Source organism: Lynx canadensis, chromosome A2, assembly GCF_007474595.2.
Source record: "Lynx canadensis isolate LIC74 chromosome A2, mLynCan4.pri.v2, whole genome shotgun sequence".
Lineage (NCBI taxonomy): Eukaryota > Metazoa > Chordata > Mammalia > Carnivora > Felidae > Lynx > Lynx canadensis.
In genome coordinates, this window is record NC_044304.2 from 124,467,229 (window position 1) to 124,484,301 (window position 17,073).

The 17,073-nt window shown below is 40.4% G+C and overlaps 1 protein-coding gene across 2 annotated transcripts in view; it reads left to right on the top strand.

Annotated features, from left to right (window-relative positions):
- The window catches only part of BMPER (BMP binding endothelial regulator), a 251,171-nt gene that overhangs the window by 165,730 nt on the left and 68,368 nt on the right, over positions 1 to 17,073 (top strand). For both annotated transcript variants that reach the window (XM_030308210.1, XM_032592428.1), the window contains exons 12-13: positions 4,124 to 4,453; positions 11,022 to 11,358. In XM_030308210.1, the coding sequence (XP_030164070.1) occupies positions 4,124 to 4,453; positions 11,022 to 11,358 (667 nt within the window). The remainder of the gene's footprint in view (positions 1 to 4,123; positions 4,454 to 11,021; positions 11,359 to 17,073) is intronic.

Consider the following 17,073-nt stretch of genomic DNA (forward strand, 5'->3'; position numbering starts at 1 on the left):
TGTTTTCAAAGTGATTTTAATGACTGGGGAAATCTTACGACATGGTAAGTGACAAGGAAATAAAATTTCGTGTACAGGATACTCTTAACTGTGTTAAAATACACATACACACTGCACACACACACACACACACACACACACACACACACACAATTGTAAACGGTGGTTATTTCTTGGTCGCAGAACCATGAATGATACTTTTTTTCTTCCTTACTCTTTTCTGTTTTTGTTTGGTTGTGTTTTGGGGAGAGGGGTTTAGAGTCTGATTTCTCTTACTTTCTTTATAACATTCTGTATAATTTTCCCTTAATTTTATTTGACTGATGTTTTGAGAATAATCACTGCTCTCAGAAGGAAGGCATTTCATTAGAATAAATATACCAGTGGCTGAAATACCTATACCTGATGAGGTTAAGAGAAAAATATTGGAATTATGTTTTTAGAAACAGCCTGACTCTCTTAATTCTCGTTGCAATCTTATTAAAGCATGGAACATCAAAGCAATGTGTTTTAATCCAGTGTTTTTAATTTTGTAAGGCAAATATTCTTATTCCAAAAGTATACCTAGTCATTGTAAATAATGAAATGTAATGTAAATAATAATGTAAATACACATAAACAAGAAGGAGGAAAATACATGTCACATATAATTCTATTACTTAAGAGAAGAAAAACCCACTCTTAATATTTGGGTTTATATACTTCTAATGTTTTTTTATGCTTAGACATTGTGTACCTATGAGGAAAACAAACCAAACCAAAAATGACATTTGATGATTTTATTTAAAGGACTTAGAAAAAAACATACCACTACTTGTAAATTGGAATTTTTCTCTCCATCCTCTGACTTAGACACATTCAAACAAGGTTAGTTATAGAATGGTCCATTTATCTAGCTCTAACCATCACTCCAAGCTTTCCAGAATAGTGTGACCAGACATCTGGACTTTTTGGACTGCAGCTCATTTCACTGGGTCTGCTGGAAAAAAAAAATGGTATGAGCTTACAATGTTCATTTGTGTCCCTTAAATGTTTGTCTAGCTTTTGTCCTTCCAGCTAGGTGGCTTGTGTGTCCCTGGAGATTCGCACTTTAAGCCATCCTCCAGTGCACATGCTCGTTGCTCCTGCAGGATCTGGCATGGGGACCTTGAGGTGCCAGGAAAAAGGGCCAAAGTTTCAAAATTATTTTAGCTCATGATACAAATGTCCCCAAATGCAACACATAATTCTCAAGCATCTTCCTAGTTATGAAATTTTGTTGGCCTCTTCTATCTCGCTGTTACACAGAAAAATCATTCTGATCTCCAAACCCCTCTCTTCCACAAGTTAGGGCCTCTTGAAAAATATCTTTCCTGACAGCCTTGTTCACACATGATTTCCCTCGCCTGGTCCCCCTGGATGTCCCTCATTGCTTTCTGCCCAGCTATGAGTAAGCTCAGCCTTCCCTGGGGCCACCATAGGCTATATATTTTCTGTTGCTTCTTTGAGGATTTGCTCAGTCATTTAACTGGTCTTATGTACAAGCGCTCACATTTTGACTTTAAAAACAAAATTATAACAACAAAAACAAAAAACAGAAAAGCAAAAGGAAGAAAGGAAGGAAAAGCATCACTCATGGTTCTGCCACCCAGAAATAACCACAGTTTACAGTCTGTGTGTGTGTGTGTGTATTTATTTTAACACAATTAAGATGATCCTGTAGACAGAAATTTGTTTCCTATTTTTCACTTACCATGTCATAAGTATTTCCTTAATCGTGAACATGATTCATAAACTTTTTCAATGACTAGATAATAGTTCATGTTATGGATTTACTACCAAGGGCTTAGCTGTTTGTTTAATGTTAGGAGACAATCTAAATATCCATTTTCTTACAATGTATCTGGGATCAATAGGCATGTAGAACAGCACTAGGGGAGGTAGTGATTCCTCGGTTAATGCTAGCTCTTACTGGTTTTATTAATAATAATTTGGTTGCAGTTGTCAGAAAACCAGCAGAAGCCCTGGATTGTCCATGGTGCAGGAGAGGATTGCTAATTGCAGACTCTGGGCAGGTGGTGTAGGCATTTCCTCTTCCTGCTCCCAGCTGAGAGAGGATTTCTTCTGGAGTATTTCAGCTCCTCCATTAGTGCCTTGGCCTCTCCAGGCTGAGATCCATCTGTTTCATGCTCGAAAGCTCAAAAGCCTTGCTTGGTTCTGGGTGATTTCTTGGGTGTGTTAAAAACTCTGAAAAAGCCCTTCTCTTGAATTTGGTGCATCTGGTGGTCATGTGACCAGTCTTTTTGTGGCACATGATAGTATTAACCCAGAACTATAATTTTCCTGATGCCACTTGGTGGCAAGGTGTCCCAAGAACTGCCTTGCCCCCTGTCAATGAAAAAAACCAGCATTTTCATGCCAGGGAGAGATTCCATTTGTTAGAATGTGAGGGAAATGTGTGATGGGACAATTTTGAAAGCAGTCGTGTGGAGAGAGGACTGGAACATGCATTATGGGTTGGTTAGATAGGTGGGAACACTAGTTGGGGGTGGATATAGGATTAGGAAAGTGGGGGGTGGAGTTGGAGTCACGAGGAAGAAACGATTAAGGACAAGAAAGGAACAGAAATGGAGGGCAAATTAAAATTTTGTCGCTGAGCTCTCAAAGCTTCTCTCCCCATCCTGGTCTTCCACCCTCTTCCCCCAAGTAGTGCCTTTTATATATTCCCTGAAGTACTTGTTCATTGGAACTATCCTACACACAAAAATCTGTATCTTTTTGAGTCTCTATGAGTTATTGACAAGGAAAGCTAACTTAGAACAGGCAGTTAATTTACCAAATTGCAAATACATGTGATTTATATGGAGTCCAATGTAATTGACATATGTAATGACATAATGTATCATAATACAAAACAACATTACTCTCCAAACACTTTAGAAATTAAAAGCTCATGGTTGCCTTGGATCCCATTGGTCCTATCAGATCAGTTGGCACATCCTCCCTCTGTATTGACTTTTAATTATTCTCTTACATATTCAGAGCAATTGCTTATAGGATAGTTTCATATTCTTGACCTATGCTGGTGTTAAATGGAAATTGATCTTTTGATTATAGTTCTTTCATCATGTTGGCTGCTTTACCTAAATGAATTCCTCATTTCCAGGTTGTTCATGCCTCCCTGAAAACAGATAAAAAAATCTTTACGTGGAGAACAAATCAATGCCAAATATTGTTTAAGAAAAAGAAACGATGTTTAATTTTCTCTAAAACTTTTTGAGATGCTCCAAGTGTAAAACTTTACCTGGGTTTCACAAATATTTGAATGAATGGTATTTTGAAGTGATGAATGCACTGGAATTTCCTAAATCTGCTAAATGATGGGTTTACAATTTATTTTTCCCCAATTTTAGATTTTGATACACAGATCAAAATATCGAACCTTATATTTGTAAAAAACACAGGGACTATTAATTTTATTAGTACTTTGTTTCCTAGTGGTATTTAAACATGTATCTATTTGGCAATTCTATTTATTTGTCCTTAGTAAATACATGGGTGTTGAATATAATACCTCTAAAAAATGAAATACAATACCTCTAAGAAATGAAGACCCATGAGTAACATTTAGAATACGATGTTTCCACATGTTTTTGAATCAGTTAAATGGAAATAATACTATTACTTTGCTGTATTGTCATTTATGTTGCTGCCATTTATTTATTTATTTATTTATTTATTTATTTATTTATTTAGGTTTTGTTTATATGTGTTATGCAGTGAGGCCAGTTCTGTGCACAAAATTATCTTAGTTTTATTTCTTCATAGCTTATGTTAAGACCATAGAAGTATATCAAGGCTCCAAAACAGAGATGGTTTAAAAACTTGGAAGTGTTATAAGTAACTTTCACGTATAAAAGTACCTGAAATGTTGCATGCCCCGTGAGGTTTGGCACAGACTTTGAAAACAACCAGTTCTTTTTTTTTTTTTTTTTTTTTTAAGTTGATTTCCACTAGTGCATCTCTACTAAGACCCTCCCTTGCCTGGCAGGTGCTCCCTCCAGGTTTATTGCAGGGACCCCTGATTTCTCTTTGAATCCTTTGAATCATTTATGACCTGCTTTTGTCTCTCACTCATCCGCAGAGCCTGGCGTTTGCACGGTATTCGGAGATCCCCACTACAACACTTTTGACGGACGGACATTTAACTTTCAGGGGACGTGTCAGTACGTTTTGACAAAAGACTGCTCCTCCCCTGCCTCGCCCTTTCAGGTGCTGGTGAAGAACGACGCGCGCAGGACCCGCTCCTTCTCCTGGACCAAGTCTGTGGACCTGGTGCTGGGCTCCAGCACCGTCAGCCTCCAGCAGCACTTGACCGTGCGCTGGAACGGCTCGCGCATCGCGCTGCCCTGCCAGGCGCCGCAGTTCCACATCGACCTGGATGGCTACCTCTTGAAAGTGACGACCAAAGCAGGTGGGCTTCTGTGTCCCTCTGGCTCTCGCCTCTGCCTCACGAACCCGCACAGCAACGCCGCCTCAGTGTTTCTGCAGCAGGTGTTGCCTCATCCCTGCTCACCAGGGCTTCCGCCTGAGACCTGGAAGATACCACAAAATAGCTGGAGAAATCTGCAAACCGCAGAGCCCTGCAGTCGGGCACCAGTCACACCACCCTTGTAATCTGCTGACATCCTCGTTCCGAAAATAGCACTTGTGCGCCCAAATAACTTCTTTCTCATGTTTTGTTGCAGTTTTAGGACATTGATGTCCAGCTTGGAATTGTCAGTGTTTCTCCCAACTTAGCCAATAATGTGCAGTTTCACATCTGTGAGAAAGAGTTTTCTTGTTAGCATCTGTCCAAGGAGGGGGGGAGTGGGCGGGGAATCCTCAAAAGGAAACCATAAATGGGTGTGTGTGTGCAGATGGGAGTGTGCGTGGCTGTGTGACCAGCAGTGCTGTCCATTCTGGACCGTGGGGAAGGTACTTGCTGGGTTGATGTCTAGAACCATGAGCTCCACTGGAAGATGCTTAGGTTGCTCTGAAAGCACTGTCCCCCAGGCTTGGGTACACGGAGGTGCTGCCACTACTCTTTCTCAGCATCCCATGTTACCTGAGACCCACTGGGCCCTCTATTCCACTCCACTGTCAGACACATCCCCCCAAGGCCAAACTGTTCATCGTTGCTAGCAGGTTACTCCCAGGGGCTCGGTGAAAGCTCAAATTCTTGCCTGCGGGATGGCATAGCTAAAGAGGCATCTTAGAAGCGGAACACAGTCCTTCAATAGCGGCCCCCCCAAAATGAATTCAGCTCATTTACACATTCAATTATATCATGGTTCCTTCCATGCTACCTTTGGTTAATGCATATTTCTGGATATTGAACTTCATGTTCTCCTGGTGTATGCTCTTTCGGTCAGCAGGATACTTGAGGAAATCAGTATGTTTCTTGCTTTTTGTGTTTGTGAGAATTTAAGTGTCAAAGCATCGATCATGTTCCAGTTCCTTTAGATAATATGAATCCAAAAGGGAAATATTTGATAGAGCAGGCACTTCTAAAGCACTACAGAGTCTGTTCTCTGCTGTCCTTCAGAACCTTGTTAATTGTTTCACTTCAAGCCCAAAATACATTTGACAAGTTGATCTGAATTTATGGAATGCCAGCTTAGCTAAACAAAGGCAGCAAGCCAAGGAGAAGCTTAGGGAGCTTTTATTTACGGAGCATAACATGGTTGCAGTGAGAAAAATTTAAATATTAATGTATTGGAACATTCTATAAAGGGAGGATTCCCAACTTCACTTTGAATGTAGCAGGTGTGAAGAGATCTATTTATTCAATTTTAGAGGGCTTAGTCCTCCTCAGAAAATTCGGACACCTGTTGTTTTATTCAAATACCATGTCACTCTGTAGACATAGGCCTCAGCTCATTCCTTTAACGAAGGCTACAGTTTGTGGCTCCCTGTAAATTGTGCACAAGATAGCTCATTATTATACAGCACTAATTAGAAGCACCTTGCTTATCTGTTTGCATGCCAGCTGAACACAATGGATTCTACTGATATGGAAATTATTGGTCAACCACAGCCCAATTTTCAAAGGGATCCTGGATACTGGAAGTTGCTAACAGTCTAGGAGGTTCGATACTGTTCCTCTCATAGCTGGCAATACCGTATGGAATAAGTGTACTCTTGTAAGGATTCCACATTGTAAAAATTAGTGAAAGGATGAGGCTGCTAGGAAAATAATAATAGATCATAAACACCATAATTAGATTAGTGAATTTAACTCTTCTTGGCCTTGAACTCAGTTTTACAATTTCCTTTCTTCTTTCCATCTCTATTACCATGATGCAAGTCATGTGATGCCCTTAATACCCAGCTGAACAATTACCCGTAGCATAAACTTTCTGCTTCCTAGCGAAGAACTGTATTCCTTTGGGCACTAACCATGCTTTGAGATTATCCTATGAGTGGAACACTTCCATTTCCAGATACTAGTCTTCTCCCAAGACCAATCTCAGTCTGTACTACGCCTTAGGGATATTTTTTTTTATCACCTATCGATTGTCTACTTAAAATATCACAGTATATCCTTGGAGTGTTCTTCTCCCATAGATTATTTTTGTAATTTTGTAAGCTTCATATGATCAAAGGGAACTTTTTTCAAAATAACAGTTTATATCAAGCCTACAGCTCGGAGGTTGGGAAGTGGGGAGAAGTGACTCTTGGCCCCTGTGTTTTATGAACTCAGCACTTCATGATGGAATCATTTGGCAGAGGAGCACAGGTGGCTTGGTGGGATTAGGCTGTAGCTGCCTTACCTAATAACAACTGGGGTGGTACAGAGGGCATGGGGCTGGTTTAGTAGCTTGAGAAAGCACTGCCCACCCCCATCACACTCCTACCCCAACTCTTGGCACTTAGTGAATAATTTAAAAATATTTCCTTTCTGCCATCTGTTCACTTCATCAACTCTACCTGAGAGAGTTACGTCAGCTCCACCCGAAGGCATTAACACGTGGGAGTGTGGTTTTTTATTTTATTTTTGGTAGAGTTCTACACTTTATGAACCTGGAGACTATATATATATATTTTTTTCTTTTTTTTCCTTTGGTATAAAATCTGAACAGAAAAACCATCAATGTTTAAGCATTACTATGGTATGTCTATAGATTTTGTACCTCCTCTGTCTTTAAGTTGGGCAACAGCAAAAGCAATAATGACAAAAAAAAAAAAAAAAAAAAAAAGAACCAAAAAAACCCCCCAAAAAAACAAAACAACAACAAAGCAAAGCAAAAACAGCAAGAAAATAAAAGAACAATGACTTCTCCCCCTCAAAAAACAAAACATAACAAAACAAAACAAAAAAACACAACCCCAAAACCAGTGGTGTGGAGCCTGGTCATACATTTGAAGGGTGAAAAACAAGTTGGTAAAACATTCACTGGTGAGAAGGGATAATTGGAAGGCGCTTTATGCAGTGGAAGGAATGTGGCTGCTGCTTACACCTCCAGATGGGACATGTGCTTTGGCTTTGGCCTTCTGACTCTGCCAGTTATTTCTACTCAGTTTCCCGTGCAGAGGAATTGGGAAACTCATCCCAGCTGTAGAAAGAACTAACCCCAGCCTCTCAAACACTTCCACAATGTTTTCATCTCGTAAGATGCCTATTTAAAATGTCTTTTGAAAGAGCAATTTCTTCATTTATAACTTATTCATTTTTTTGCCTGTCACTATTGTAATTTACTTTGCATGGATTTTACTCATGTAGAGGGTAATAATAATCATGCAAACACATATGTATATGATATAGCAATAGACAAAGCCATCTGTAGTTGGGTAAGTCGTCCCTTAGCACTGGTCCATGAAAATCCTCTTAATATAGTAATAACAAAGGAAAGAGGAGGAAGAGAGAGTGAATTACAAATTATTCTCTTACTTTTGGGACCGTGTTTTATGACTGAGAGGTCAAGAGTTTTGAGAAGAGTTTGCTAAAAACGGTGGGTCTGCATCTTCCCAGACATGCAACGGACCGGCAATCCATTGCATGAAAAGAACATAATGACTGGCTTGTCAACTGTGAGTTGATTTCACATGAACTCAGTTGCCCAAACTCTCAAATTTGTTATATCATTGTCAGTAATGATGTTGGAACTCCTTTGGATATAAATTCTCAACCATTGTGGCATTTGGAAGAATAGTATTTGCCTACTGTCTAGGAAAGAGATTTGCAGTTTGGAAAATTTTGCAACATGGAAAGTCTTTGGAATTATGCTCTAAAAGTTAGAATGCTGTATGGAATTGATTTTCTTCCCTCATTTCTCTTGCTGGGCAGCTGCCTGGCTACAGGCTTGTGAGGTCATGTTTCTTCTATACCTTAGAGAGTTTATTACAAATCATATTATAGTTTGCTTGTCTTTTTTTCAAAATTGTTATTTCAGTGTCTTAACTAGCATGAAATTCACAATTTCTCTGGCTTTGCAGATTCAACTCAAAATGTATCAATTTACAGGGTAATTCATTCATTTAGTGAGTACACTCTAGGTGCCAGATAATGTATTCAATGATGGGGTATGAAAAAATATAAATCACTTTATAGGAGAATTGTAGTTGTCGGAGATGACACCATTGTGTCACAGAGATCCACAGAGGAGGGCAGTCCAGTGTGTGGATAATCTCACAGTGTGTCCTTTCTCTGATCATCTTGCCCCATCACTCTATTCTCTTCATCAAATTACTCCTAAGAGAGATTTTTTTTCTTTCCAGGCTTTTATTTAAATTCCAGTTAGTTAACATACAATGTAATGTTAGTTTCATATGTAGAAGTTAGGGATTCATCACTTACATACAACACCTGGTGCTCTTAACAAGTGCCCTCCTTAATACCCATCACCCATTTAACCCATCCCACTACCCACCTCCCCTCTGGTAACCATCAGTTTGTTCTCTATAGTTAAGAGTCTGTTTCTTGGTTTGCCTCTCTCTAAGAGAGACTTTCTTATGACCTTCTTTCTTGCTTCTTTATCCAACTCTATTTAATTTTCTGAATCCAACTTCTTCTCCATACCAAGAGGTCTTCTCTACCATTTGCCTTGTACTAAGAACACTTCCATTCCTTTCATGTACCATACAGTGATTTCCATATGGGCCTGTTTATTTCTTGAGAAACCTAGTTTTACAGCACAGATTTATTCTGTCAATAACTCCCTAACGTGGATTTGTAACTCTTTCTTGTGGCAGTTGTGTGGCCTACTCACAGGAATGCTATTTGGCCAGCCTTTTCTCCTCTTGGATCATGTTCTGACTTAGGGAATATTGGCTTTAGAATCTTACTTCTGGGCATTTCTTACTAATCTGACATCACTCTGATTTTGTCTTATGCCAATTTTATATCCAGACGAGATCCATTCCCTCCTCCCCCTGCCCTTCTCTTTCCCATCACTGCCTTATCCCCCAACTTCTGACCATCTGTTGGACATTTGTCCACCAACCTAGTCTTTCAAGGTCTTCTAAGAGGCAAGTCATGTTGCTTTTTCCAGAGGCTCAGTAAAAGGCCAAATGAAAGACTAGATTTTGTTAGAAACCCAAGAAGGTAAGACTTAAAAATACATACATGGGAAGACTTTCTCTTTTTCTGTAAAAAAAAAAAAACTTTTTCTTTGGGAAAAGAAATTATTACACAATTCTCTCTCTTAGGAGACAGTGACAGTGAATAAGGAGAAGTCCTAGGGAAGAAATGAACATCAGCTTTTTGTAGATGTTCTCCTGGTGTTCATGTCACAGAACTGGTACCTACTTTGTCTATTTGCTGGGAAACTCAGGCACTGCCAGGGTAATATCAGGAAAAGAGTAAGAAAAGCTTCCAATGCACACTTGAAACATAAAGAAAAACTCTAACCAGAAAGAAGAGTTTGTCATTTGCTCTGGAATGAACCTCAACAGGCTTTTCATAAAAGTCCTCAACTTTATCTAATGCACAGTCTCTTCACACACAATATCAGGAGGTACATGAGAACATTTCTTCTTGACCTTTTAGTCAGACTGATCTGTGCTGTGTGACCACATAACCTGGCTGTCCTACATGTGATACAGAAATTCTATTCAATGGTGTCATTTCATCGGCTGATGGATCTTGGAAGTCTTGGGCTAGCGTGTCTGAAAAAAACATGAATATTTACAGACAGAGCCTCCAATATTTTAGATGGTCAGTTCAGCAAACTAAGAGAAGCCTATATGTTCTACCTTCCAGAGTGAAGATTATTTCCTTGGTGAACAAGATTGTACTGTCCTGCTGATTCTATATAGCACACGAGAAACTTTCCCCCATGGCCTGGTAGCCTCCAGTGCCTTCTCAAATGTTGAAGTTTATGATCAGCTTGGGGCTATGAAGGTTGGAAGGGTTCCACAACAACTCAACCCTAGGAAACATTGATTAAACAGCCATCCTTGTTTCAGGGATGTCTGTAAAACAAAGAGGAGGCAAACATTTGTATTCATATAAGTGTTCTCCTTTGAATAGGATCTATTCAGAAGCTATATATTTATTACCTTGATACTTTCACTATAACAAATAACTTGGAAATTTTCATTTGACATTTGGTATAATTGCATGGAGGATTTTTGGATAAAAAGAAGATTACATTAAAAACTATCATCTTTGTTATCTTTACATTTCTACATTTCACTTATCATTGGATAAATGAAAGCACAAGTTGGACCAACACAATTACTATAGGAAAGGGCAAAACTATAAACCTTAGAGGACCATGGTCAATGAATAGTCCTCTGCAAGGCAAGCCAGGGTACATAGGTATCAGGTTAGGACAAACTTTATACAGTTTAAAACTTCTGAACCCCAAAAAGTAAGTGACTCATGTAATGTCATACAACATTTAATGTGAGATTAAACAGTAACAGGAATTTGGATAGACACTTAGTGTTCCTTATTAGAGGTTAGTCATATGTACTGTGTCCTTACATATATGCACTTGGGAATAATTGGTGGATTCAGAAGTGGTTGATCCTCTTTTCCTCTCCTTTTACTCCAGGTTTGGAAATATCCTGGGATGGAGACAGTTTTGTCGAAGTCATGGCTGCCCCTCATCTCAAGGGCAAACTCTGTGGTCTTTGTGGCAACTACAATGGACATAAGCGTGATGATTTAATTGGTGGAGACGGAAACTTCAAGTTTGATGTGGATGACTTTGCTGAGTCCTGGAGGGTAGAATCCAATGAGTTCTGCAACAGACCTCAAAAAAAACCAGTGCCTGAACTGTGTCAAGGGACAGTGAAGGTAAAGCTCCGAGCTCATCGAGAATGCCAGAAACTCAAATCCTGGGAGTTTCAGACCTGCCACTCAACTGTGGACTATGCCACTTTCTACCGGTAAGTACAGTGTTTTGGGGGATGGTTTGGGTTACAGACCAAGGATTGACCTGACCTTGAAACAGAGTATATCAAATCTTCTGGCGTACAAAACAAGGGCCCCCAAGTCACAGGATAAACACTTTTTCTTTCTTGTGTTGAGACTGATCTTATTTTGAGTACCACATTGTGTCCCAAATAAAGAAATTGTAGGGAGTATTTCAGAGCTGTCTCCTATAGATCATTCTGGTTTTGTGTCTGCAGGCTCACTGGAAGGCTGGTGATTTTTCTAGGTGTTAGCTTGACTCTAAGACTGAGGAGTGCTTCCCAAATTCTGTCTAAACTACAGTGGTTTAGGATAGAGATGGGAATCTCAAACAACTCTGGGTGACTTGGGTGTTTGAGAGAGCTTGGTCATTTGAGGCCCGAGGAACAGTTCAGGTCTGCTTCGTGGTCTAGTCCCAAACATCTGCAGGTGGAAAACAAGGCAGTGAAATGAGGATTCCTTAGATCTTGGCTAACTATCAGACTTCACAACCAAATTTAGGGGAGAGTAGAAAGAAGGCTTGAAGATGGAAGAAGAGAGGTCTCTCATTGAGAATATGGATTCTATAACCTTTTCTTCCATGCTGCGAGGCTGAATTTGTGAGTTGATGAGTCTGGCCTGGTTGTACTTCCATTTATTACACAATTCCATGGGTTCAAGAGCTATGACTGTCTATAACTTTAACCACCATGGGTGTGGGAGGAAACATGAGAAGACACAGCCCAAAAGGCCTTGTTTAAGTGATTTGCCTGTGCCTCTTAAAATGAGAAAACTCCTGTGGTCTGAAGCCACAGAAAAGTTATTTTTACTCTTTAATTGCCACCAGTTTATTTCCCCTAGTTCTCGTTAAATGTGATCTTTTTTTTATTTGATCTTTGGACATAAAAGATAAAGTTCTACAAAGACAGCTCAAAGTGGAGTGGAAAAAGGACTGTCCCTGTCATCACACACCCCTAAACATGGCTGTGTCTGCCAAACCATTTGGGTCCAACTCCTACGTTTAGCTCTTTCAAGCCATTTTCCTGTTATAATTTGAATCCCTGGGTTCCCTTCTTCCTCTTTCTTGTACCACCCCCTAGACTGACCCCACCCTTGTCTATTGAAATTGAAAGATCACTTTTTAAAAAAGGTTTATTTGTTTAGGGGCGCCTGGGTGGCGCAGTCGGTTAAGCGTCCGACTTCAGCCAGGTCACGATCTCGCGGTCCGGGAGTTCGAGCCCCGCGTCAGGCTCTAGGCTGATGGCTCAGAGCCTGGAGCCTGTTTCCGATTCTGTGTCTCCCTCTCTCTCTGCCCCTCCCCCGTTCATGCTCTGTCTCTCTCTGTCCCAAAAATAAATAAACGTTGAAAAAAAAATTAAAAAAAAAAAAAGGTTTATTTGTTTATTTTGGGGTGGGGAGTAGAGAGCGATAGAGAGAACATGTGTGAGCAGAGGAGGGCAGAGAGAATCCCAAGTGGGTTCCTCACTTGACAGTAGCAGGGCTTGATCCCACAAACTGTCATGACTGGAGCCAAAATCAAGAGTCAGACGCTTAACCAACTGAGCCACTCAGGTGCCCCTGCATGGCTTTTTAAATTGAAAAATCTTAATGTAAGACTTCGGAGTGAGTTGAAGAGCTGGGAAGAGAAACCAGGATTTGTTTGGAATCTAAATACTCATCACTTGAAAGTCTGAGGGGAAGCAGTAGGGCATAGCAATTAAGAACATTGTGGTCTTCTGGGGCTAAAAATACAGCCCAGCTTTACAACCTTGAGCAATGATTTAAGCTCTCTAAACCTTAGTTTGCTTATCTGTGAAGTGGGGATAATAAAAGAACCTACCTGAAAGAGTTGTAATTCAGATTTAATGCGATTATGAACGTAAATGCATGTGCCCAAATGCTATGTAATTGATGGATCCTGTAATTTCTTCAATTAATTAAATTAAATGATGAGCAACCATAATGACTCTTTGGGAAGCTCCCCTGCCTCAGTTGCAGATTTTGATTAGACCCTTCTCTGTCTAACATAGAAAGGAAAGGCTGTACTTCTCCCAGGGCCCCAATAGTCTACACCTTTGATTTTTATCCCATTTCAAAGGAGTGTGTTGAAAACAAAAATTGAAGAGCAGAGCTGCAGAGATTAGTCCCTTTTTGCAAATTTCTATTTCTTTTCCCTTTGGTGATTTATTTCATATTATGATCCCTGGACTGCAAACAGAAATACGATGAACACCTTGGCAGAAGTCATGAGAAATGGCATAGTCATGAATGGAGAAAACCAGAATTGTTAGGTGGCCAGGCAAATGTTTGCCTTCTGCCCTTGGAAGTTGCTGCAGCCACCACAGCACTATAGTGGGGGTTGCTTATTTGTGGAAGGGGCTTGATGTGCAGAGTTGGGGAGTTTATGAGAATGCTCCCGGGATCTTTGTGTACTGAGGTTTGGAGCACCAGATGTGATGGGAGATGAGCTCACGTTCTGCCATGCATGGTGTAGTGGCAGGGCACCCTTCTGCGGCCAGCCACTCTTTCCTGGAAGAGGCAGGGGAACTCAGTAGAGTGGAGCTGGACAACCTGCCTGTCACACATCCTGCTGATGATCTCGTGCCCCAACCACGAGGTGCGCCTTCATGCATTTTCAAATGAGGGTGAGGGTGGCCGATATTGGATAGATTTCGGGTTTCTTCCTTTCTTTCAAGGATACATGTGACAGGAAAAAGAAGATAAACAAGGTCAACATAGAAAGGTAATTGGGTTCCACGGGATCTCCGATGAGGACCAAACCTCAGAGAGGTTTTAGGAAGCAATGGACAGAGAATGTATTGAGTGATGCCGAGTTGGACCTAATCTCAACTCTGCGGTGTTCTAGCTGTGTGACCCTGGTGGCTAGCTGAGTTTCAGATTCTTTACCTATAGAATAGGTAGGACAGTAATGGCCTGGTGGGGCTTCTCCTCCAAGGACCAAGGTCAATGGGCAGTGCCATGTTGTACATGGTAGACAGCCAATACTGGCACCGTGTGTTGTTGTCCTGTGTCCCTTTCTTTCCCTAGAGAATCTTGTGCTCAGTTTAGCTACTTATCTCTCTGGTAGCTGATATCTTCTCCTGCTTACATCATGGAGAACTAATTGGATGGATTCTCACTGATAAATCCCTGGAACAATTAAAAGTCAACTCTTTCTTATTGGTGACACTAAATGAGATAGTATAAGAGAAGACTCCATTGCAATCTTTTTTAAAAAAAATTTAAGTTTAATTTATTTATTTTGAGAGAGACAGAGACAGCAAAAGTGGGGGAGAGGCAGAGAGAGAGAGGGAGACAGCCAAGCAGGCTCATGCTGTCAGCACGGAGCCGGACATGGGCCTCCAACTCATGAAACCATGAGATCATGACCTGTGCTGAAACCAAGAGTTGGACGCTTAACAGACTGAGCCACCCAGGTGCCCCTGCAATCCTTTTTATAAACGTGTCTTTGGGGGAGTCTGGGGGGCTCAGTCAGTTAAGCATCCCACTTTAGCTCAGGTCATAATCTCGCTGCTCGCAGTTTTGAGCCCCACATCAGGCCTGTGCTGACAGCTCGGAGCCTGCAGCCTGCTTCGGATTCTGTGTCTCCCTCTCTCTCTGTTCCACCCTGGCTCACAATCTCTCTCTCTCTCTCTCTCTCTCTCTCTCTCTCTCTCTCTCTCTCTCAAAAATAAATAAACATTAAAAATAAATTTAAAAAATAAAAATGCATTTTTGTCTTTTAAGAGTAATATATGTTCATTGTATGACATTTAAATAATATTAAAATGAATAAAGAAGAAAATGGCAATCATATATATCTCACTCATGTAAATTTTTGCTTATATATTTTATGTCATTGGTGGAATTTCTAAAATGAACCTGAAAACACAGTCATGACTGTGGTTGTGACCTTAGTTTTGAATCATTACAGGACTAAAGAGATTTGCCTTGATATCATGAAAAGTCATACACATAAATTGTATATAAATTTGACTCCTTGTATTTCCCCCTGACCCTCCAAAGAAATATGAGTATTTCCCTCAAGGACAAAGAATAAGGTCACATAGCATACAAATGCAGCCTTCCAAGCACCACTGTGTTTGTGACAATGGAGAAGAAAGGGAACAAAGAAGACATTTCTCTGAGGAAATGGTACCTTTTTTGGGGTTTTCTTAATTATATGATATATTCCACAGGGCAAATTCTATTATAAGTATGAGAAATATTCTTATAAAGTGAAAATAATAATTATAATTTTTCTGAATTAGAATTTACTTTTGAGATGTCTAGGATTTTAGACATGGTCTTTTATTTTGGTCTTTTATCCAATTCAACATTTTAAATAGTAAACTATCATCTAAAAAATTGAAAAACTTTGTGAGTAAGAAATCAGCCAAAAAAATTTTTTTTCTCTTTTGGGAAACTTTTTAGGTTTTGCTAATTTTTATTCACAAATCAATTCTACCCCTCGTGGGCTGATTTGGCATAAAAATGTGATATTTAATTAAATATTAATTTAATCGTTGTGATCAGCATAATTTGGTTTAATTCATTAATCAAATATGTTTAGGTGCAAGGTAGTTTAATTATGAATCACATAAAATTTTTAGCTGGCTGCATTGTTAATGTGTCTTAAGTCCTAGAGTTGCTAATTGACTTGTCCTTAAATTAGATAATTCCCTTTAATAATGTTTTGCATTCTCCTTCACTGGTGTGTTATGGAGAAATTCCTAGAAGCTAGGGAGATAGTGTACTGTGGAGAAATTTATGCAAAGTCATTTGAATTCTATTTGGATTCACACAGAGACTTCCCCGAGGGGAAAATGTCGAGTATTTTCACGCCTCTCTTCTCGTTTCTCTTGTTCACCTTACTTTCCCGGCCTCATGTTGCCTTGTCTATTCGTGTCCCGGATGCCAGCCGAGACATCCAGGAGGAATAGGCAGACGCCCCCCCTCCCACCCCCCACCTCAAAGGCTCCCTGGAGACCCTCAGCAGCCAATATCAAATCTGCTCCCCACTGCTGCCTTGGGCCACACTGAAGAAAAACTTTGGCAGCCTTGGGATGGGAGAGGCAAGGGCTCTGTGGGTCATACTGGGGAAAGAGAAGACCTAGTTACCGTGTATGAAACATCAGCAATGGGCTTTTTCCCTAATGCAGACCCAATCCTGGATAAAATAGTAACAAGAAAGTGTAACCTCCCAGTAAAGCAGGGCTCTTAAGTCAGGGCAGGAGAGAAGTCAGAAGAATGAATGGGAACTGCCGCAAAGCCCAGACATTTGTAGACCGCAGTCATCTCGGCGCTGTTTTCCTCTCTCTGCTCTCCTTAACGGGGTATAATTCATCAGAGCAAAAGCTCTGTTCACTTGTTCGGGATGGGAAAGTGTCTGGGGATTCCCAGTCTAGGAAGTGTTCTTTTCTTTCCATGCAGTGGTTTTTACAGCTGTAAGGAATTGAAGTAATGCCAGAGGGTTCACAGATGTGTCCTTCCTGCAGAGGTACCGGGAGGTAGGGGGCGGGAGGTAGAGCAAGAGGGTATTAGAACTTCGATAGCACAACGGTGTTGGATATACTGGCGTCCTGGGACTGACAGTGGCTTCCTTCCAGAAGATCACAGACTCTGTGGAGAACCCACTTTGTGTTTTCCTATAAAGGAAACTAATCACTTATTATAAAACAAGAGAAGAGATCAGGCAAGGAGTACAGACT